The 24,413-nt window shown below is 38.7% G+C and overlaps 1 protein-coding gene and 1 long non-coding RNA gene across 5 annotated transcripts in view; one reads left to right on the top strand and one right to left on the bottom strand.

The window, feature by feature from the left end:
• LOC134352009 (centriolar coiled-coil protein of 110 kDa-like) overlaps positions 1–7,052 on the top strand; it is a 62,649-nt gene extending 55,597 nt beyond the window's left edge. Inside the window, exons 14-15 of one of the 3 annotated variants that reach the window (XM_063059043.1) lie at positions 2,075–2,154; positions 6,283–7,050. In XM_063059043.1, the coding sequence (XP_062915113.1) occupies positions 2,075–2,154; positions 6,283–6,335 (133 nt within the window). In that variant the 3' untranslated portion in view covers positions 6,336–7,050. Of the gene's footprint in view, positions 1–2,074; positions 2,155–6,282 lie in introns of all 3 variants that reach the window. The other 2 variants (XR_010019324.1, XM_063059047.1) reach the window with 2 other exon arrangements.
• LOC134352011 (uncharacterized) lies at positions 4,087–24,343 on the bottom strand. Of its 2 annotated transcripts, XR_010019326.1 has the most exons (4): positions 24,216–24,343; positions 7,417–7,457; positions 7,198–7,304; positions 4,087–4,534 (listed from the first exon to the last, which is right to left on the bottom strand). It is a non-coding gene; the product is annotated as an uncharacterized LOC134352011 (long non-coding RNA). The 2 variants fall into 2 exon arrangements; XR_010019325.1 differs by lacking the exon at positions 7,417–7,457 and having other exon boundaries at positions 24,216–24,322.
• Between the last annotated feature and the right edge of the window lie 70 nt (positions 24,344–24,413).

The raw sequence follows: 24,413 nt of genomic DNA, 5'->3' as shown, positions 1-24,413 counted from the left end.
AACCAACATCCAAAACTGCACTATTAAAGCTCATTGAGATCTCAAACATCTTTCCTAATCTTCTGTGCCTTAACTGGTTTGCCATAGAAATATAGATCGTTTATGTAAGCTTCATAACTTCTGGATCACTCCAGGCTACTTGCTGATTCTCATCTCTCCCACATCTGCTCATTCCTGCACAAGTTCCATTCCCAAGTAGAGAAGATTTTGTTTTCTGTCAGCTCACAGGAGCTGGCAAAGTAGATGCAAGCATTTGCCCACATCACAGACTTCACCGAAGTGTAGGCATTCAGAGAGTACTCAGTCCTGGCAGCTTCCTTTTAGGAACACCTGGTTGTGGCCCTTGCAGATCTCTGAGCCCCTACACCAACCCACCTGAACCTCTCGTGAAATTCTTGCTCTTTGAAACTTCCAAAATCAACCATAGGATGACCCACATCTAGCAACTCTGTATCCCCTTTAAACATACGGTGGTTGGAGGGGTGGGGGGGTTTTGAGATGTGGTGGTGTTAACAGTTTCTGGTACCTGTATTCTGTACTCCTTTAAACTCGCCATATTAACTGGAAAATTTGTTCTACCCCATTTTAAAAAAAAAGTTAAATCTTAGTCAATTAAAATGATGCCATGGTAGCATAGTGGCTAGTGCAGTGCTATTGCAGCTCAGGTGTCTTGAGTTGGAGTCAATCCACGGTATCTCCTCAACATGGAATGCATGGGTTTTCTCTGGGTGCTCTGGTGTATTGGGTAGGTTAATTGGTTTATTATTAAATTAGGGCTAGATTGGGCAGTGCAGCTTGAAGGGCCTATTCCTTGCTGAATCTTTTAAATAAATAAACATTGATAGGAGTAATACCCAATGGTCTGGAATAGCCACCAATTTGACCTCGCCAGTCTCAAGCCTACTGGACTATTTGAATTTTATTCTATTAATATTATCATCAATAATTTTGAAAACTTTACAGTAAAAATGCATGGCTTTCATAGAATTACCAATCTTGAAGTTCTTTTTCTCATAGTCCAAATTATTATAACAATGATGCACCAATTAACTTGAATTCTGTTATCTAATGAACCAGCTGCAATATTTTGCAAACAACCAAAAGAACAATAAGTTATCTTAAGAGATCTTGAAGTTGTACTTTTTCTGCATTTATACTCATTTTCAAAAATATACTGATGGCTTGCAATTTTTTTTACATCATCTTCAAATATCTTAAGTTAGATGGAGACGTAACATAAAGACTTTTACTCCTCATGTATGTGAAGGATGTAAGTAATAAAGTCAATTCAATTCAAAAGTTCATCGGTGTGCAATTTTTTTTATGTAGCCTCTCCAATACCATTTTTGGTTACAGGAGACTAATCTGATTTTTTTTCTATATAAAAGAAAGTGTGGGGAGACAGGTCAGGAAAGGTGATAGATCTACAACGTCAAGAAGTATATATTTTTGTTGCATTTTCAGATTTGTTATTAAAATCAGACTGCAAGTCAGAAATCCAGAATCATCAGCGTAATGTTATTTCTAAGTTCCTGATTGATTGCTTTAAATTATTTTTACTTTACCAAAAATTCATGGAAATAACAAATCTGAATGACCAATAATGTCGACAATTGGGGTAATGGAGAAGATAAAAATTAGTATCTTCCATTTATTACAACTCTTCCAAGGGAGCAGGCTAATATAGCTCATTGTATCTTTCAGAAAGCTTTGTAAACACATCTTGCATAGCACATTAGATATTATTTGTGTCCCCATCTAAACTGAGGAACATGTGTACAGCTAGCTAACAGTGTGCCAGGGCACATTGTCGATATTTTGCATATTGTCTCTTTTTAAAGCAATTATTCAAAGATTATTACTGATTTTTTAAAAAATAAACCTACAGTGCTGTTGTGAAAAAGTTGCTATTAACTGCCAGAATTTCTAGATGAACACTTCTTCAATAACATTTCCAAGAATGCTATGTAAAAGTAAAATGGAGCAATAACTTCGCTGGAATCCATTCTAATTCTTTTGCAACTATTGAATTGCATTTATAGTATCCACTCATATATTTTCTTTATTTGATCAGAGTCCACACTTCTAAAAAGGGGGTGGAACAGAATAGAGAGAGGGACTCAGAAGGCAGATTTCCTAGGAAAACTGGTCCAGGTGTGTTGTTGAGTATTTCATGACATCCAGTCATCTTCTGTTTGTTTTATGCTTTTACCTTGTTAGATTCAATCGACCTACTTATTTATTGCTTCTTACATGTTTCCTGTATTTTATCATTTGCTTTTGATTATTTGAATTTCATTCTTGTTTTTAAATGCTCATTTTGCATGCTGCACCTTGTATAGGCAGGCAACTTTGGCACCACTGTGTTGATTCACCTGCTTAAAAAAGACTATCCTTGGAGGTCTCTTCATTTCTATGGGGAAGTATCTTGTTTTTACTACAAATTATGTTCTGCACTAGTTAATTGACACACTTTCTTAGAGTTACATGCTTATTTTAGTGCCTATTTTACTTGATACATGTCATTTATATTTGTTTCATTTGTTTCTCCTTCAGTTTTTCCCACCCTGCCTTGGTGGGGGGGGGGGTGGATTTCTTTCTTCAGTAGAGAAGGCTCTAAGAAATTATAATTGTTCATGTGTGCATGCATTTCCTATTTAAGGTGTATACCAGCTCGAAATAATTACTTTGATTAACAATAATTACATTGTTAATCTGGTTAGAATTTCCATTGTATTTGGAAATTTTTAATATTTTCTTCATTGACGTTCTGCCTGAATATGCTACTTTGAAGTTTAGAGAAAGTACTAAGCTATGTGATTGCCAAATAGAATTACTATGTGGCTATAAATGCTAAGCTGATTTTGCATTTTGGAATTAGAATTCTTTACTGGGGGATAAGCAACCCAATTATCTGAACCTTAAAATTTTTAAAATTGTTATAAATTATGATATAAATTGCAAGTCCTTAATGAAAACACTTTTTTTTATCAAGTTGTGTTTTCCCAAATCAAAAATAAACCATGCTACATGCTTTAAATGAAATTTGAGGGACTTCCGGAGCAAAGGAGTTCTTCAGTTTTGAAAATTGACCAAGAACTTGCACCTTTTCAACTGAGTTTTGGCTGCTACAGGATAGGCTTCTAAAATTAGCTCTTTGTTAGATCATTCTGGTTTCACTATGAATTGCTTCTTGTCTGTTTTTCAGCATGTACCTTGCGGGAATTTTATGTTTTAGGCTTGGAAGCAATGAGAGAGAGAAGAGCTATTAAATAATGACAATTAGATAGGCAAAAATAAAAATGGTTGTGAAGGAAGTGCAGTTGAGAGAAGGATTGGAGCTCCCAGTGAGAAAACTGTCAAGAAAGCCATGCATCATCTTCAGAAGGTTATTAACAGTACTATTCCAAACACCTGCAATAGGTTTGTCTCTCAGTCATTACTGTGCTTTGTCAAGTGATCTAATTAGATGTATTTTCGCCTACTTGCTTATCAAGGATCTGTACCTCTGCTTAAAAGTACTCATTTTACTTCCACTGGCATTTAAGAAAGAATTTGAAAAAAAAACTGGTGGAGAGTTTGCCTTGTGTCATAAATGCCTCCCACAACCTATCCTGTCAAGCCTCTAACTCTTCTAAATTCCAGTGGCTGCAAACCAAGCCTATCCAGCCTTTTCCCATTAGATACCCTGTCCATTCTAGGTTTTGACATTGTCCAAATTGCTGCCAGTGAATTTTTTATCTTGAATGTACCAATTCTGTACATTTATGATAATTTCCACTTGCACATTAGGGTATTTTGTTAGTTTTCTTAATTACACTGGACAACAAAGATATTGCTTCCAGAATTCTTTTAAGTGTGTCTTATGGATTTTGGGCTGCTGATCATGAAAACACCATTACATTTCCCTATTGAGGACCATTCTGTTAAAATTGCCTCTATTTGTTATTTCAATTCATAATTTAAGTTAATTAAAATGTTACACACTATGTAAGCCGAAGAGTTTTCTATCTTGTCCAGGCAATCCTGAGCATGCTTAGGCATGGGGTGGGGTGGGGAGGGGGGATGCTGCTTGGCTGGGCGGGTTTTAGAAAGGCTATAAATTTCCGTGAAGGATTTTGATATTTAAGACAGATGTTTCCCAGAATAACTGATGCCAAGTTTAAGGAAGGCATTTTTGTTGGTCCACAAATCAAAAAGATCAAAAAATGACAGGCAAGTTGAAGAACCAGAGAAAACTGCATGGAAGGAATTCAAGGATGTTGTTGAAAATACTCTTGGCAACTACAAAGCACCAAATTACATGCAGCTGATTGACAACATGCTTCAAGGATACAAAACCATGAACTACAACGTGTCACTAAAGATTCATTTTCTGCATTCCAGTGTAGATTTTTTCCCTGCAAATCTTCATGCTGTCAGTAATAAGCATCGTGAAAGGTTTCACCAGGACATTACGGTCATGGAGAATCCATATCAGGGCAATTGGAATCCATCAATGCTGGTTGGACACTTATGCAAGAAACTTCAGACACTAAGGACAAATGAAAATCATCAACAAAACCATTTTAGCATAGTTGAATTATTGCAAAACGTCAGCACATTTTGCAATTAAATGCATTATATCTAATAAAAGTTAATTTCTTGTTTCTCAAAATTCCTATGTGATACAAGTAGTCTGAAATTAAATTTGTTTTCAGCTTCAGGCGGTCTATCATAACAAAAATTCTGAAGAAACAACACTTTTGAAAAAAAATTGTTGTCCAGTGTCAGTTGTATCTGTTAATTAACCTTTTGTGAAACATACACTAGAATACCTAAATTCCTCTGCTTTTCAGCTCTGTATTTTCTCACCATTTAGATAATGCTTTTCTATTGTCAAAATGGACATTTCCATATTTTCCCATACAGTACTCCATTAGCAAGATCTTTGCCCACGAACCAGTCTACGTCCCTTTGAAACTTTTTTGTCTTCTGCACAACTTAGGCACAATATTTTTCCTATTTGTCTTGTCATCACTGAACAGGTTTTGTTGTCTACCTTCATATATGTATAATATAGAGCTATATGACACAGAAACAGACCCTTCAGCCCAGATGATCCATTCTGACCATGATGTCTGTCTATGCCAGGGGTTCCCAACCTTTTTTGTGCCATGGACCCTTGCCATTAACCAAGAGGGCCACGGACCCCATGTTGGGAACCCCTAATCTAGGCCAATCCAGTTTGCCTGTGTTGTTGCGATTAACTGGAAACTCACACTTGTTCCCCAATCATGTTTACTTGTACACAAGGAGAAACCATGGCCCCTGTAATCACACTGTTCTGATGTCTGAATGGAGAAATTCGATTTTTATGCAGAAATGACTAGCAGTTATGGTAAACGTGCCAGCCCAAACAAGTAAACTGTGTATGTTCAAATTCCTTACTTTCAAGATTAATTACTGTTCAGGATACAGATGTTAAGAATCAATAGAAACTACTAGCTAACAGCTAATGATACATTGAAGTTAGTAAAGTAATTGTCCCTTAGTTGGTGTGTGTGTGTGTGCCTCTTGCATCTATCTGTTATATTCTTATCTTGTGCCAGTAAGCTAATTTGCTCTGGTAACTTGCTGTAAAGAGGGAAGCTATGCTCTTCAAAGACCTCTCTTGCTTGGGCTGTCAGCACTCTATCTGCAATCTACCTTTGCCTGGACATTGTTAAACCCTTGCCTTGCTGCAACTTGCACACCTGCTTTTGGCTTGACTCCCTCCTTTCCTATCTAAGTACTGGTCTAAATGCCTTTCTAAATTGTAATTATATCTGCAGTAAAGCCCACCATTCTGGGCAACATCTAGTTGAATCTCTTCTGTGCTCTTGCTATTGCTGCCAAATCTATCCTGTAGTGTGGCAACCAGTACAGTTCACAATACCCCAAGTGCAGCATGACTAATTTTGAACCTAGACTGAGTTGTAGAACAGTGATCAATCTGGGATTTTGCTAAATTATTGGAATTTTTTTTTATCAGTTGCAGCATGTAACAAAATCCCTTGTGGAATTTCTATGACACACAGATCTTTATTCTGATGCATGATTGGATTTACTATAGCTTTTCAATGCTCTTATTGGTTACGTATTTCATCTTGACCTTTAATTCTGTGATCTGATGGTCAGTCATTACTGCTGAGTCAACCTAGTCTTAAGCTCTGAGATGCATAGATATTATTTCTGTATTTTACTTGGACAAAATTTGAGGAATCGTTAATTCAATTTTATTTTTCTGTTGTTTTTTTAAAGGAGTATGTCCAGGAAAAGTGCCGAAAACAAAGTCAAACGTTACGACACGCTGAGGAAACAGCACTCAGTCGGGTGAATGGTGCTGCATAGTTGTATAACACTTGAAAAGATCAGTCTTTCAGTAAAATATGCTAAAATGAAATATTGTTACTCTGTTTGAAGAAATTTTGCAAGTGTCAAACTTACTTAACATTGAATAAATGTTAACAATTCTGTACCTCACAAACTGGAAAAAGTCAGGCACTCCATGAATTTCATCAAAGTGCATCATTAACAGCTAAATTATCTTGTTTCTTGCACTGATTTTATATATTTGTGTTCAACTGAAGAGGGACTGTTGTTAGAAATAGTATCTCAAATGTATTGTCTAAATTAATCTTTCTCTTTCTGAACATTTAAAATACAGCTGTGAATTTACTCTTGAAATGCATTGCTATATTTAAGTATTAACATACAGGTTAATTCAGCCAAAACTCTGTAAATATTCCATAAATATATGCATATGAACATTACTTACTTTTAATTATCAAAGCATGCACTTGAGAAAATCTTGTCATTTGTTTCTTAAACATTATGATGAATTCTCACCTAGCTAACTAAAAGACCATGAATTTGAAAGATACCATTTCCAGCTAATGCAAATGAATTTTTCTCTGTTATATAAATAACCTCTTATTTATGTTCAAATCATATTTTGTTGCTAATTTTATTTTTATAATATTTCAATTATGTATTTATGTTGTGCATGTTGCAAAATAAAATGTTTGATTATTATTTGAATTTTTGAAGTCTTTGAAATAAAATACTTAGATTTTTGAACCTAAGTTTTTAAAGTCAAGATTGTACTGACTCAATTTCTGCTTACTTATCACAATTCATGAGTACACACAGAAAACTTATAAAAGAAATACTGACCTTTGAGCAAAAGTTCCTTCGTTTTTTGCAGGTGCAAGCTTGCAATGTGCAATTAATAGTTTTATACTTGTGTAATTTTGATAGTTCAAGATTCCTAATGTCATTTCCTATATACAGGTGTAAAGGGGAACAAAATAATTTTTACTCCAGATCCAAAAAAAGACAAAGAACACAATAATGATAATTTTTAAAAACAATAAATATAAATATATAGCTTACAGTATTGTATGTCCATAAAGTGACACTGGGCACAAGAGCATCTGTACATAAGATGACAGAGAGAAAACGATAAAATAGTGATGTTGGAGGGTGGGTTATTGGGAGGAGGTGTTGATCAGCCTGACTGCTTGGGGAAAATAACTTTGAATATGCTGGTCTTGGCGTGGATGCTACATAGCGTCCTCCCAAATGGGAGTGGGACAAGCAGTCCATTAGCAGGGTAATCCTTCATGATGTTACTGGCTCTTTTCTGGCACCTTTTTGTGTATATGTCCTTGATGGCGGGTAGACTGTTGCTGATTATGCATTGGACAGTTTCAACTGCCCTTTGTAGAGCCTTGCAATGAATCAGCATGTTAGGATGGTCTCTGCTGCACATTTGTAGAAGGACGTTAGTATAGACGTGTGTAGTTCAGTTATTTTGAGCCGCCTTATAAAGTAGAGGTGTTGGTGAGCTTTCCTGACTGTGTAGAATGTGTTCTGGGACCATGACAGGATGTGCACTCCAAATAATTTAAAACTACTTGCAGTTTCTACTGCTGTGCCGCTGATGTAGAGAGGGCTGAGTGTTGCGAGTTCCCCTGAAGTTGATAGCCATCTCCTTCGTCTTGTTGACATTAAGGAAAAGGCTATTTGCCTGGCACCAGGCTGCAAGCTCTTTCACCTCCTCCCTGTAGGCTGACTTGTCGTTGGTGATGAGCCCAATCACTGTCATATCATCAGTGAACTTGACAATGTGATTACTTGGGTTTTTGGCCATGCAGTCGTGTTTGAGCAGAATGTACAGCAATAGGCTCAGCACACAGCCCTGGGGGACACGCGTGTTGAGAATGATTGTAAGGGAAGAGCAATTGTATATCCTGACTCCCTGAGGTCTGTTGGTTAGTAAGTGCAACACCCAGTTGCACAGTGGTATATTTAGATTGAGAAGCAGGGGTTTATTCACCAAAGTCTGTAGGACATTAGTTTTGAATGCTGAACTGAAATCTAAAACCAGCATTCTGACAAATGTCCTTGTCTTTTAGGTGTTTCAGGAGCAGGTGCAAGACAGGATACTATGGCATCGGTCATAGAGCAGTTCTGTCGGTAAACATCTTGTTGAGTGTCCAATGTTAAATCTAGATTTGATGACATTAAAATTTGTTTTAAAGTGGGTGCATCCATGCAGCTGACGATCATTGAGGTGAATCTTGACATTCTTTGTGACTGTTTAGCCAACTGGCATCAGCTTCCATTTGCATTGCCATTTGACTGGTATCTGGCTACTATGGAACAAGACCTAACAGTTACTGTAAGGAAATGCTTTTAGAAAATCTCTCAGATTGGGTAATTCCCTAACAGAGCACATTTGCTTTCAGTCTGCAGCAATAGTTAATGAGCTTGCTGTTGCCTGCCACACTCACTCTGACATATCAGTCTATAGCCTCCTGTACTGTCATAGTGAGGCCCAAAGCAAGCTTGGAAAATAGCAGCACATTTTCTGTTGAGTACACAGCAAATTTTTGGACCTGTATTGAATTCCACAACTTCAGAAAATGTGATTTCTCAGAATGTATCAGTTAACCATCTTTTTCTCTTCATCTTTCTGGGAATGAAGGACAGCCTGACCAGCTGGGCTTATCCTGCTCTGCATTTCTCAATTCCCACATTCCTTTGTCTGGATTATTTTGTCTGTGTCAAATGAATAGTCTCTAACGTGAAATGTTGTTTCTCTTCCTAGTATTGTGGCCCAAGACAGATGAATTTTTTTGGGGATTTTCACTCACCTATGTTTTTGCTCTCTAATTGCTCCCATTTGCTCACTGACCAGATAAACTTGGTTACAACTTAATCCCCTGGTTTTACCCAATCAGAGACATCTCCCTCTAGTTTTACAAGCTGCTTTTCAGTTTCAGGATCTCTAAGTGTTCATTCTCTATTCCTGCAAATTGCCCTGTCCTTCCAAGAATATTCAGCATTTTCTATTTTAGTTTTGGATTTTTTCCACTACTTGCAAGTACAGCATTTTGCTCATCTTGCAATGTCTACAGCTTTTATCCTTATTACCTGTTCTGCAATTCCAGCTTGAGGTGTGTTACGTTCAGGCTTTTAATCTCCTGTTTACATTTATCATGAAACTGCTCTTTAAGTTTCTATGTGTTTGCTGATTGAGAGGTAACTTCCATTAGCTCTCTCAATCAGGGGGTGGTTTAATCTGTTCATGAATGTGGTGAACTGAATTAGCAAATCTGCAGATTACGCCAAGGTGGGATGTAGTGGACAGTGAGGAAGGGTATCGTAGCTTGCAGAGTGATCAGGACCAGCTAGGAAAATCGGCTGAAAAAAGGCAGATGGAATTTAATGCAGACAAGTGTGAGGTGTTGCACCTTGGGAGGACAAACATGACTGGTGCATTGACTAGAAGATTGCTGAGGATCACAGTAGAACAAAAGGACCTGGGAATACAAATCTATAATGCCTTCAAGTAACATCACAGGCAGATGGGATAGTAAAAAGAGCTCTTGACATATTGGCCTTCATAAATCAGAGTATTAAGTGCAGGAGTTGGCATGTAATGTTGAAGTTGTATAAGGTTTTGGTGAAGCCAAATTTGAGTATTGTGTGGAGTTCTTGTTGCCTACCTACAGGACAGACATCAAGCTTGAAAGAGTTGAGAAAATTTACATGTATGATGCTGAGGCTTGGAGACCTGAGTTACAGGGAAAGGTAGAATAGGTTAGGACTTAGTTTTCTGGAACACAGGAGAATGAGGGGAGATCCTACAGTCCAAAGTAAATTGTTTATTGAAGTACATTTATCCTACCACATACTACCTAGAGATTCATTTTCTTGCACACATAGTGGAAAATACATTAGAATTAACAATAAATATACATAGACAGTGACTGACAAACAACCAATGTACCAAAGAAGACAAACAGCAAAATATTAAAAAAAATAAAGAGTCCATGAGTTGTAATGTCCTTGAAAGATTATAGGATCACTTCGGAGTCATAGTGATGCATGCAGGTTCAGGAGCCTGATAGTTGTCAGGTAATGACTGTCCCTGAACCTGATGATATGGGACCTAAGGCTTCTGTACATCTGACCAGATGGTAGTAGTTTGCTACCCTGAGGCAAATCAAAGTGGATAAATCCCCAGGGCCTGACAAGGTGTTCCCTCAGACCCCTCAGGAGGTATTTGCAGAAATTGCCGGGGCCCTAGCAGAGATACAGTATTTTAAACATCCTTTGCGACAGGAGAGATACCAGGGGATTGGCGGAGAGCCAATGTTTTTCTGCTGTTTAAAAGAGGATCTAAACCAGTGATTCCCAATGAGAGTAGTTACGTGTACTAGACCGTCTCCAGTACGGGGTTGGTGTTGATGGCACTGCCTTGAACTAGTTCACACGCTACCTCAAAAGTAGAAGCTTCTCCGCCAATATAGGCAAATTTTCCTCTCCCCCAGCTAGTTTCTCCTGCCGGGTCCCACAAGGCTCCATCCCATTCTTTTCTCTATATACATGCTTCCCCCTCAGTCAAATCATTCAAAAACACAACACTTCCTTCCATTGTTATGCTGACGACTCACAGCTTTATCTCCCCTTGAAACCAAACGACCAGTCAAATCTAGTCAGCCTCATGAACTGCTTTGAGGACTTAAGAGTGTTGGATGGCACAATACTTCCTACAGCTGAATGAAGACAAATCTGAAGTCATCCTATTTGGCTCCCCTGACTCCATCAAAGTGATTACCAACAGTCTTGCTAAGCTGTCTACCCTTGTCAAACACCATGTCAAAAACCTTGGTGTGATATTTGATTCCGCCTTTAAGTTTGACAAGCAAGTTAATGCAGTAGTAAAAGCCAGTTTTTTCCAGCTTCATACTATTGCCAAAATCAAGTTGTTTCTCTCTTTCAAAGATCTCGAGAAAGTCATCCACGCCCTTATATCCTCCCACTTGGACTACTCCAACTCCTTGTATACTGGGATTAGTCAGTCATCCCTGTCCCGCCTGCAACTGGTCCAGAACGCTGCAGCCAGGCTCCTGATAGGTGCACGGAAGAGGGATCATATTACTTCTATCCTGGCCTCTCTCCACTGACTACCAGTATGGTTTAGAATTGATTTTAAGGTTCTCCTGTTTGTTTATAAAGCCCTATATGGGCTGGCCCCCTCCCATATTGTAGATCTTCTAACCCCTTATTCTATGCTTATTTTGACGGTGGTGTCTGAAAAGAGGATGCTGTACAAGTTGCATGCCATCTTGGACAATGTCTCCCATCCACTACATAATTTACTGGTTGGGCACAGGAGTACATTCAGCCAGAGACTCATTCCACCGAGATGAAACACAGAGCGTCATAGGAAGTCATTCCTGCCTGTGGCCATCAAACTTTCAACTCCTCCCTTGGAGGGTCAGAAACCCTGAGCCAATAGGCTGGTCCTGGACTTATTTCCTGGCATAATTTACATATTACTATTTAACTATTAATGATTTTATTACTATTTAATTATTTATGGTGTAACTGTAACGAAAACCAATTTTCCCTGGGATCAATAAAGTATGACTATGACTACTTCCAGGTCCCTCAGGTCGGCTGACTTGGGGCTCCTGGCTTCCCACGATCTAAATTTAAGTTTGGGGGGTGACCGAGCCTTTGCTGTTGTAGCCTCTAGACTGTGGAACAGCATTCCCCTCCCTATCAGATCTGCCCCCTCCATTGACTCTCTTAAGTCCAGGCTCAAAACTTACCTTTGTTCACTAGCATTTGAATCTTCCTGACGTGGCTTATTTTTGGCTTGTGCTTAGGCTCATGTGTTGTTTATTTTGTGCCTATAAGCTGTGTGCCTTGTTGTTTATATCTGTGCTCCTTGTAATTTGTGATTTTAGCTACCTGTTATGGTTTGTACAGCTCTTTGGTCAACATGGGTTGTTTTTAAATGTGCTTTATAAATAAATTTGACTTGACTTGACTTGACTAGGGGGGCATTAGGGGAAATAGAAGTCGTCAGAGTGCGTTCAAGGTTCTTGGGGGTGGGGTGGTAAGTGGCACCCTAACTTCAGGCACGAGACCTGACTGACCATTAGTAGAGCAGGCACTTCCAGAAAAAAAGAATGAAGCACTGGAACCACAGCTCTGCAGATGGTGAGCACTCATTGTCATAATGCATCTGAAACCTCACAATTTCATCCGACCTTACCAATCTAACAGACATTATTAGGGATGTATAAATTAGCAGCCCAACAATTCCCCTGGTCTCATGGCCTGGAACAAGTTCATGCAATTTAACAGTTGGTAAGTCAAGTACACCCTCTCAACTTTCTCTAGAGATCTACGGAAAGCAGGTCGTGCAATGATACAGCACTGGCCAGAACCAAAGGGTGAAATAGAACAAAACAGTGAACCTGCTGACCCTGAGAGTTCCTCATGAGGTGTTCAAAGAGATTCTCTTTTGTAAAAAATTAAAAATAAATATCATTGGAGAATCAACCTATGACAAGCTCAGAATGTGCATTGAGGATGTAAGTATTCCAATTAGGAACATGATTTCTTGTGCCATGCTGGTTTAGTGGCAGTTATAAAAAAAATAAATTCCAAGTATGTTTGCAATCCATTGTATAATTCGTCCTCAATATCTTGCAGCCAAATACCTCAGCCAATGACTTTTTTAAGCATGATTCTTGTAATATCTGCTATCAACAAAATTAAAGTTCATCCATCAAAGAGCAAAATATTTCACCAGTTATGCCAAGATAATGATGAAGAGTTTGAATGATTGCTTCTTCACACTGAAGTGTGTTGGCTGTCATAAGTCTGCTGCTTAAAACGCTTCTGTGATCTTTTTCACACTGTGATTGAATTTTTGCTCAAAGTTGACAAGAGCTTGGGATACAAAATTGAACTTCTACGTGGAGATGTGGCATACCTAGCTGATCTGTATGACAAAATGAACATTCTAAATATGAAACTAGCGTGAGAAACTCTACAGGCACTATACGACAATCCTACTGCCAGGATTAAAATCAATGGATATTTATCTAATAGTTTTACCCTAGAAAGGGGCACGAGACAGGGTTGTGCATGATCACCACCACTCTTCGCATTATATCTGGAACCATTAGCTCAATACATCAGACAAGATGAAGATATCAGGGGAATTACTATTAAAGGGACAGAGCATAAATTGGCCTGTTACGAGGATGACATTTTGATCTACCTAGGGCAACCAACATACTCTTTACCCAAATTGATGCAATCCTTTGAACAATATGGCCAATTATCAGGATATAAGATCAACATAGATAAAACTTTCATATAACTATAGCCCACCAAGAGAAATTGAAAGTAGATATCCTTGGGCATGGCAAACAGAGTCCATCAAATATTTGGGCATCATTATGCCAAAAGATTTGGCAAAATTATCAGAATGCAATTATCAGCCTATATATAAAAAAATTAAGGAAGATATAACAAGATGGAACCTAATTCTTTTTCTTGGTCTCAGTTCAAGTTTTGAATCTATTAAAATGAATATACTGCCCAGACTACTATATCTCTTTCAGACCCTACCAATAGAGATTAACCAAAATCAATTCAATGAATGGAACAAGATGTTATCAAGATATATATGGCAAGGTAAAAGGCCCAAGGTTCGTCTCAAAACTTTGCAATTAGCCAAGGAAGAAGGGGAATGGGGCCTAGCTTCTCTTAGAGATGATTATTTTGCAGCATAGTTGAGAGCTGGTGCAACCCATCATATGGCGCTGAATGGAAAAACATTGAGGAGCGGATACATTCCATCCCCATACAGGCAATTTTGGCTGATAATAACCTACAAAGTTACATAAATAATATTGACAACCTGTGGGTGAAATGGACTCTTAAAATATGCAAAAACTATTATAAAAGAATATAAACTAGAGAGAGACATTGCAATTCTTAAATGGTGTGCATATGACTCAGGATTTACGCCGAATAAACTGGATGCTAGATTTAAGGACTGGACAGCTAAAGGAATAACAGCTATTTGCAATATAATGAAAGAAGGAACACTGTTCAGTTTTGAAATGCTCAAAGAGAAACATTTTTTAGAAAAACAAGACTTCTACCGGTATTTACAGATGCAACAGTACGTTAATAGGAGGGTTAAAAATGTAACCAAGGCAAGTACATGTCTGATACAGCTACTTAGAAAAGCATATAACTCAGACAATGGTAGTAATTTCAAACATTTGTAAGGGTTTGTCAAATCTTAAAACACATTCGACTTCATACATTAAAACAAAATAGGAGGAGGAAGGAGGGATAATAATATCTGAGGAAGACTGGCAATAATATGGAGGTATCAGTGGACGTGTACCAGTTCACAGAAAAGGAGGGAGTTCGGATGGAAAAACTTGATATTTTATTACACCCTCTCAGAAATCCCATTATAATAGTAACCCCCCCTGCTTGTTGGAGAAATAGTGGAAATCAAATGCAAACCATTATCATATTTTCTGGGAATGCCCCGTTATCAAAGTCTATTGGAGTGGGATACATAATGCCCTACAAGACATCTTTAAATGTGAAATACCCTTAGAGAGTAAGACCAGTAAGACCATATATTTTGGGTATATACCTCAAGAATGGTTGAAGAGAGATAAATATTTAATGAATGTACTACTGGTGGCTGGTAAAAAGACCCTTACCAGGAAACGGTTATCTCAGGAGAGCCCAACTTTAAATGTATGGATGGAAATTACAATGGGTATTTACAAAATGGAGAAGATAACAGCATCGTAATCATAAGTTGGAAAAATTTTATTCATACTGGAAAAAATGGTTTAACTACATAACACCTCATAGGCCTGATTTTATTCTCACAAGTCAATGAATCTGTTGTAAAAAAAAAAGATCACTCCCTACTTGTACATAGTTTTCCTCTTTCGATTGGTCTTTCTTTCCTCTCCTTTCTACAAGCGTATACCTCAGACAAATATTACGTGGAGATTTGTGACAAATATGATTACCTGTATACGATATATATGTACAGTATCTGAAATACATCTTATGGAAATGTTTGTTTGATGATGAAATTCAATAAAAAATAAATTACAAAAAAAAAAGAAACTGTAGCGTGAGAATTTCAATTTAATCCAGGCAAAACGTGCAGTGTCCACTTTTCTTGGAAAATTGGAAATATATAAGCAAAACATTGGGAGAAGAATGTTCTCACAGTTTCCCTTCACGGAAAATATGGCACTCTGTTTCAGTGATTTGCAAGTGTACTGCTTACACCTGCAGTCACTGAAGAAGGAATTTCAGAATCGATTTAAGGATTTGAACAATCTGGATATTCCAGACTATGTAATTAACCCATTTATTTGCAAGTCAGAAGAACAGAAAGAAAGCTTGCAAGAAGAAATTATTGAAATTCAGAGTGATGAAGAAGCAAAAATGTTTTTCAAAAATGTCAACTTTAGTGGTATGTGGCTACACTGTCATACAAAGTTTCCTAGTCTTTCAAGAAGAGCCAAACTGCTCCTCATTACATTTCCATCCTCTTACCTTGTTGAAAGAGGCTTCAGTGCAGTGAACCACATACCTACAAACAACTGAAACTGCTTGGACATTATTATGCATGAGGACTTAAGACTTTTGCTGTCACAACTTGAACCAAATATTTCAACTCTTGCTAAAACCCATCAAGCTCAAGGATCACATTGATATCGAAGCTGCTGTACAGTGTACAGGTACTGTGTAAGCAAGATTTAAAGACAAATAAGAATTTAAATCAGAATCAATTTTCTCATGTTAGCATATGTTTTTACTATGGGGGCACGGGAAACTATATATGTGCCTAAGAGGGGCATTGGCAAGTATGAAAGTGCTTTAGGGGAGCATTGGATTAAAAATGATTGGGAAACACTGTTCTGAACAGAAACCAAGAAACTATCCAACGAGTGGACAGTCGCAAGGCTGCGCGACCGGATGGCATCCCGGGTGAGTACTTAGGATATGCGCAGCACAACTGGCAGGTGCGTTTACAGATATATGTAATCCCTGCCTCTCCCAGTGTAGAGTGCCCTCCTGCTTCAAATTATCTACCGTTGTCCCTATACCAAAAAAAGACCGAGGTAGACGCAATAGCCACCACTCTACATACCGCCTTTACACATCTGGAGAAGAAGGATGGGTATGAAATAATGGTGTTCTTGGACTACAGTTCAGCATTCAACACCATAGTCCCATCCAGGCTTGACAAGAAGCTCAGAGACCTTGGCCTTGACCCTGCTTTGTGCAGCTGGATCCTGGACTTCCTTCCAGATCGCCAGCAGATTGTAAGAGTGGGCTCCCTCACCTCCTACCCTCTGATTCTCAATACAGAAGCCCGTTAGGGCTGTGTACTGAGTCCCCTCCTTTACTGCCTGTATACCCATGACTATGTTGCCACCCACAGCTCTAATTTGCTAACTAAATTTGCCGATGACACTACATTGATTGGCTTTATCTCAAACAACAATGAGGTGGCCTACAGGGAAGAAGTCATCTCTCTGACACAGTGGTGTCAGGAAAACAACCTCTTCCTTAATGTCTCAAAAACAAAGGAGCTGGTTGTGGATTACAAGAGGAAAGGAGATGAGCTAACCCCTATTGACATCAATGGATCTGGGGTTGAGAGGGCAAACAGCTTCAAGTTCCTTGGCATCCACATCACTGAGGACCTCACGTGGTGTGTACACACCAGCTGTGCGGTGAAAAAGGCACGACAGTGCCTCTTTCACCTCAAACGGCTGAGGAAGTTTGGTATGGGCCCCCAAATCCTAAGAACCTTCTACAGGGGCACAATTGAGAGCATCCTGACTGGCTGCATCACTGCCTGGTATGGGAACTGTACCTCCCTTAATCGCAGGACTCTGCAGAGAGTGGTGCGGACAGCCCCGTGCATCTGTAGTTGTGAATTTCCAATGATTCAGGACATTTACAAGGACAGATGTGTAAAAAGGGCCTGTAGGGTCACTGGGAACCCAAGCCATCCCAACCCACAATCTATTCCAGCTCCTACCATCTAGGAAGCGGTACCACAGCATAAAAGCCAGGACCAACAGGCTCTGGGACAGCTTCTTCCACCAGGCCATCAGACTGATGAACTCACACTGATTTGAGTGTACTCTATATTGCACTGACTGTACTATTTATTATTAATTATTATGATTGCACATTGCACATTTAGATGGAGACGTAACATAAAGATTTTTACTCTCGTGTATGTGAAGGATATAAGAAACAAAGTCAATTCAATTCAATATAGGCCAGTGAATCTGACATCAGATGTGGGAAAGTTATTGGAAGGTATTCTAAGAGACCAGATACATAAGCATTTGGATAGACATGAACTGCTTAAGGATAATCAGCATGGCTTCGTGTGTGGTAAGTCATGTCTAATCAATCTTACAGAGTTTTTTGAGGAAGTTACCAGGAAAGTGGATGAAAACAAGGCAGTGGAGGCATTTGACAAGGTCCCGTTATGGGAGGCTGGTGAAGAAGAGCTATAGTCCCGGTGCAGGTCATTGGTTGTAGGCCATTTAAATGGTTTTCAGAATGGACTAGATGAGCCAAACCACCCGTTTCTGCTCTGTACTTCTCTATGACTCTGAGGGTGTGTCTCATTTGGTGGGGGTCTTTGATGATGGATGCTGCTTTCTTGTGGCAGTGCTCCATGTAAATGTGCTCTATGGTGGAGACGGCTTTACCTGTAACGGACTGGGCTGTATCCACTGTTTACTGTAGCCTTTTCCATTCCTGGGCATTAGTGATTCCATACCAGGTGTAATGCACTCAGTAAGGATACTCTCCACTGTGCTCTTATAGAATGAGAGAGGTATGAACGGCTATAGTCAGGTTGCAGATTGATGGGATTAGACCAGGCTGGCATGGATAGAGAGGCAAAGGGCCTGTTCCTGTCATGTAGTGGATGATTCTGACTCTATGAACCATCTCCTCCTTAAGGTCTTCTAGAACTGATTTGGTCCACACTTGCTCCTAAGCACCAATCCCAGTAATCCCATTCCCTCTCCTTGCTTCCTTGTAGACCAGTTATTCTAAACATCAACTCCCCATTGATTACTTCTGCCCTTAGCCTTTACTAATTTATATAAACCAATTAAGATACCTGTATATGTCTGGGGAGGTGGGAGAAAATTTAAAAGAATCCATGAGGTCACGGACAGAATTTGTAAACTCTACACTGACAGCACTGAGCTCAGGATCAAACCTGGATCCCTACAGCTGTGATGCCACAGCATTTAACGATGGACTGGAATGTCACATTCTGTTTAGTCTACCAATACTTGATTCTAAACTGTTCAGATAAGAACTTTTCATTGATGCACCAAAATAAAAAAAAAATCAAGTTAATTATGCCTTATTGTTTCCATGTAGGAATCAAAACTATTCTGAATCTAATATGATTCATCTTGAACAAAAAGCACTTCAAATGAAATGAGACTCAACTAACCCCCTTTCAGCATTTTCCTTTTACTCTCTGTGATATCTAATAGCAGATTTTGAACATTACCAAAGGCAAAAAATTCACTCAATCTATCAAGCTTTCTTTTTAGTTTTGACTCACTGGTTTTAATTGGGGACATTTGGGTCTATTAAATTCATTTAAATACTGACAATTTATTTGGGATTGCAGTTGACTTCCTCCAGACTTAAACCAGTGACCATGAGATAGCAATGACTATTATAAACCAAAGGGATATAATATTTTAATAAGAGGACCAATAATCTTTCCGTTAAAAAGTAAATGCATTTTGCAGGTGATTCATTATTTAACACCTCTGTGTTGTTCCGGAAAAAAAAGCATGGCACAGTGAAAAAATAGTTTTCTTAGTGTTTTACGACTAATTTCAGCTGTTAAAATCCCAGAAGAAAATAGAAGGTTGGAAAGATGATCCAATGAGGCCTAAAATTATGAAAGGGTTAGATGTAACCATCAGAGTGATTTAATGCCTTAAGTTTCCAGTTGATCAGGGAGAACTTGCATGTATGTCAGAAGCTTACTGTAGGTCAGACCCACACATGATGATGACTGCAGGTCAAGCCTAACGACTCTTTTTTTTTAGTTTTGTTAAGTAATGGGCATGGAAGGTTAATATATATTACTTTTGGATTATGAGGAGATATTTGATGTAGTCCATCTTAAGAATCTTAAAGCTAAGACACATTATTGATCTCGCCAGCAAACTGACTAAACAGTACTGCATGCAAAGGGCAAATATCCCACAGAAATCTATATTGGTTTGCAACCATTTATCGTATGATCTATTGAAAAAGCCACACACCCACCATGAAACACATATGTTACGCAAACAAATCATAAAAATTACTTCATGGCAATCAAGTGAATTATTATAAATTATAGGCTATCCACTTTCAAAGTTCAAAGTAAATTTATTACCAAAGTAACTATATGTCACCATATGTGACCCTGAGATTCATTTTCTTGAAGGCATTCACAGTAAATACAAAGACACAGAATAAAATCAATGAAAAATCGCACACAAGACAAGAAACAATGTGCAAAAGACAACACCCTGTGCAAGTACAAAAAGCAAAACAAAACAAAATAATAATAGTAATAAGAAGGCGATAAATATCAAGAACATGAGATAAAGTGTCCTTGAAACTGAGTCCATAGATTGTGGGAGCAGTTCAGTGTTGGGCTGAGTGAAGTTAGCCCCTGATGGGTGAAGGGTAATAACCGTTCCTAAACTTGATGGTGTGGGTCCTGAGGCTCCTGTACCTCCTTCCTGATTATAGCATTGAGAAGTGAGCATGGCCTGGATGGTGTGTGCCTTTGATCGTGGATGCTGCCTTCCTGCAACAGTGCTCCTTGTAGATGTGCTCAGTGGTGGTGAGGGCTTTCCCCGTGATGGACTGGGCTGTATCCACTACTTTTAGAGGCGTTTCCATTCAAGGGCATTGGTGTTTCCATACTAAGCCCTGATGTAACCAATCAGTATACTCTCCACTGCATATCTACAGAAGTTTGTCTACGTTTTAGATGGCATGCAAACTTCTAAGAAACTAGAGGTGCTGCCATGCTTTCTTCGCAATTGCACTTATGTACTGAACACAGGACAGATCCTCTGAAATGATAATGCCAAGGAATTTCCCCCAATGAGGACTGGTTCAAGGACCTCTGGTTTCCTCTCTTGTAGTGAATATTCAGTTCCTGGGTCTTAGCGACATTGAGTAAGAGGTTGCTGTTGCGGCATGCAGTCAGAAATTCAATCTCCTTCCTATATGCTGATTCATCTTTGATTCAGCCAACGACTGTGGTGTGATCGGCACACTTAAATATGGCATTGGAGCTGTGCTTAGCCTCAAAGTGATCAGTGTCATGACAGCCCAGTGTATCTGAGTTCAGAGTTCAATTCTGACACCATCTATAAGAGGTTTGTATGTAGGTCCCGTGAAGTGTGTGGGTTTCTCCGGGTGCTGCGCTTGCCTCCCACGTTCCAAAGACACACTGGTTAGTAGGTTAACTGGTCATTATAAATTGTCCAGAGATTAGGCCAAGGTTGAACAAGTGGGTTGCTGGGCAATATGGCTCATTGGGCTGGAAGCGCCGGTTTTGTGCTGCATCTCTAAATAAATAAAAAACTGTAAATGAATAAATAGAGTAGAGCAGGGGTTAAGCACACATCATTGCTGATGGTGATTGTGGAGAAGCTGTTGTTGCTAATCTGAACTGACTGGTGTATGCAAGTGAAGAAATCAAGCATCCAGTTGCACAAGGAGATACTGAGGTCCAAGTCTTGGTGCTTATTGATTCATTTTGAGGGGATGATAGTATTGAATGCTAAGCTGTAGTCAGTGAAGAGCATCCTCATATATACATCTTCACTGTTCAAGTGTTATACTTTATACTTAATTGTCGCCAAACAATTGGTACTAGAACGTACAATCATCACAGCGATATTTGATTCACACTCCCTGGATTACAAATATTAAATATTAAAGATATTAAAAATAGTTAAAATTAGTAAATATTAAAATTTTAAATTATCAAGCGTAAATATTAAATAGAAAAATGGGAAGTAAGGTAGTGCAAAAAAACCAAGAGGCAGGTCCGGATATTTGGAGGGTACGGCCCAGTTCCAAGAGTGAAAAGCCAAGAATGAAGAGTGAAGAGAAGTGATGGTAGACATATCGGGGCGGATCCAAGTCACTCCCTCAGCAGGAATTGACATGTTTCATCACCAACTTCTCAAAGCACTTCATTACAGTTGATGTAAGTTCTGCTGGACAATACCATATTCTTCTTGGGTATCAGTATAATTGAAGCCCACTTGAAGCAGGTGGGTACCTTAGACTGCTGAAGCGAGAGGTTAAAGATCTCAGTGAACCCTCCTGCCAGTTGATCAGCACAGGTCTTCAGTACTAGGCCACCCCATCTGGGTTGAATGCTTTCCGCGAGTTCACCCTTCTGAAGGATGCTCTCATGTCAGCCTCAGAGACTGAAATTATAGGGTCATCGAGGGCTGTGGGAGTTTTGCCGGTCAAAGCAAAGATAAAAGGCATTGAGCTCATCTGGGAGCAAAACCTTGTTGTCACATGTTGCTTGGTTTTTAACTAAAAAGAGCAGAAGAGCATTTTCTAAACTGAATAATTCCAGGAACAGAAGTCCAAAGAGTCTGGGGGAAGGAGAACTGGAGATGAATATGAACAGCTCCGTTAAGTGTTATGAATAAATATAGATAATAACAAAAATATAGTGGAAAGCTGGTATTTTATTCCTTAGAGATTGGAACAAATGAGTTAGACTTATACATCAAGTCATACTAGAATTTTAGTATTATTTCTTGCCAACATATATTCAGGACACATTGGCCACTATAATTTAAACCTGAGAATAGTCATAGTCATAGTCATACTTTATTGATCCCGGGGGAAATTGGTTTTCGTTACAGTTGCACCATAAATAAATAGTAATAAAACCACAAATAGTTAAATAGTAATATGTAAATTATGCCAGGAAATAAGTCCAGGACCAGCCTATTGGCTCAGGGTGTCTGACCCTCCAAGGGAGGAGTTGTAATGTTTGATGGCCACAGGCTGGAATGACTTCCTATGACGCTCTGTGTTACATCTCGGTGGAATGAGTCTCTGGCTGAATGTACTCCAGTGCCCAACCAGTACATTATGTAGTGGATGGGAGACATTGTCCAAGATGGCATGCAACTTGGATAGCATCCTCTTTTCAGACACTACCGTCAGAGAGACCAGTTCCATCTCCACAACATCACTGGCCTTAAATCAAATTATGAAGAGGTTAGAAGATGTTTTTTAAATAGGCAATTTTTGGTTATATTCTCTGTTATTCAAATGTTTAAGTCATGATTTCAGCAGTTTTCACAGGACTAAAGGAAAGCATATAGAATTATTTCCAGTGGTTGAAAAATTAAAATTGTGGCCATGAGGTTAGAAAACAATTAAGCATGCAAAGATTTGTACAAGTTTTGGACATTTTTGCAGATGTCATTTTATGCTACCTAAATGTTTAGGAAACACACAAGGGATATGAGGGAATTAGGTCACAAATGCAGCATAATCTCAAAAAAAAGGTGAAACACACTTAAAGAGCTAAATGGCATACTGCTGTTCCTAATGGGCAGCCCGTAAAATAAATTAAGTTCAATGTGACCCAATGGATCAATTCGGTGCAAATAAAGAAGTGAAGATATTCCCTAATAAGTCTGGGTGTTTATCTGTTTCACGATATTAGCTCCAGTGGATAATGAGAGCTGGTATCACTGGGTACTGTGTAAGGTATCAAAACTCTAAGGAACAAGCTGAAAAACCCACTGAATTATTTATGGTAAGTAATGGATAAAAGCTATACCAAGTAGCTTCTTATCCAGCTTTGTAATTCATTTTAAAACAGATCCTTGATTACAAAAATCCAAAAAAAGTCATGTTTTTATTTGCAAGCATAGTTATTTACTTACTTCTATGTGACCAAGTTCAATGTTTATGCATTCAGTGGTGGTGGGGATTAAAAACACACACAATCTAATTTTCCAGTGGAACAAGATGTCAGAGATAGTTATAGATGTGGGTACTATTGCAATGTTTAAGATCGTATACTAGCTGGTTGCATTACGGCCTGGTATGGAAACACCAATGCCCTTGAACAGAAAAGTCTACAAAAGTAGCGGACACAGTGCAAATAAAGCCCTCCGTACCATTGAGCTCAAGGGGCGTCTTTGCAGAAAAGCAGCATCCATCATCCGGGACCCCCACCAACTAGGTTATGCTCACTTCTCACTGCTGCCATCAGAAAGAAGGTAAACACCATCAGGTTTAGTAACAGTCATTCTCCTCAGCCATCAGGCTTTTGAACCAGAGGGGATAACTTTATTCAACTTCACTTGCCCATCACTGACCTGTTCCTATAACCTACGGACTCACTTTCAAGGACTCTTCATCTCACATTCTCAATATTGATTATTATTATTAATATTATACAAGAAAACTTTCTTAAAGGGCTTAGTAATGCATTTAGTTGCTTTATAAATTGCTCTGGAAATTTGAAAAGGAGGTAAATTTGTTGCGTTTAAAATCACATTTTGAAATCACTGCATTTAATTCAGGATATAATTGCAAAGTTAAGAAATCACACTATTGGGCATATTACCCCATGTACGTTATGTATGTCCTGCCATTTCTGACGATCATGGAGAAGATACCAAGAATGTTCGGGAAACTAAGAACTCTAAAGCTATACAGTATTACAGAAAGTATTTAAAATACTCAACATATACGCCTTTTGTATCAGCAGAAGAATTCCTCCAGCAACAGTATGACTAACTCTTTTAGTTTACATTTGCTCAGATCTGTCACAAGTTTACTCCATTGTTGCGCACACATCTCCGGCAACTCTAATTCCCACACAGAAGTGCGGGGCAGCTGTTATTTGGGTCATTGCCCCGCACAAATATGGCGCTCCCACTCGA

This window comes from Mobula hypostoma, chromosome 9, assembly GCF_963921235.1.
Source record: "Mobula hypostoma chromosome 9, sMobHyp1.1, whole genome shotgun sequence".
Classification (NCBI taxonomy): Eukaryota; Metazoa; Chordata; class Chondrichthyes; order Myliobatiformes; family Myliobatidae; genus Mobula; species Mobula hypostoma.
This window is presented reverse-complemented; position numbering and strand designations above follow the sequence as displayed.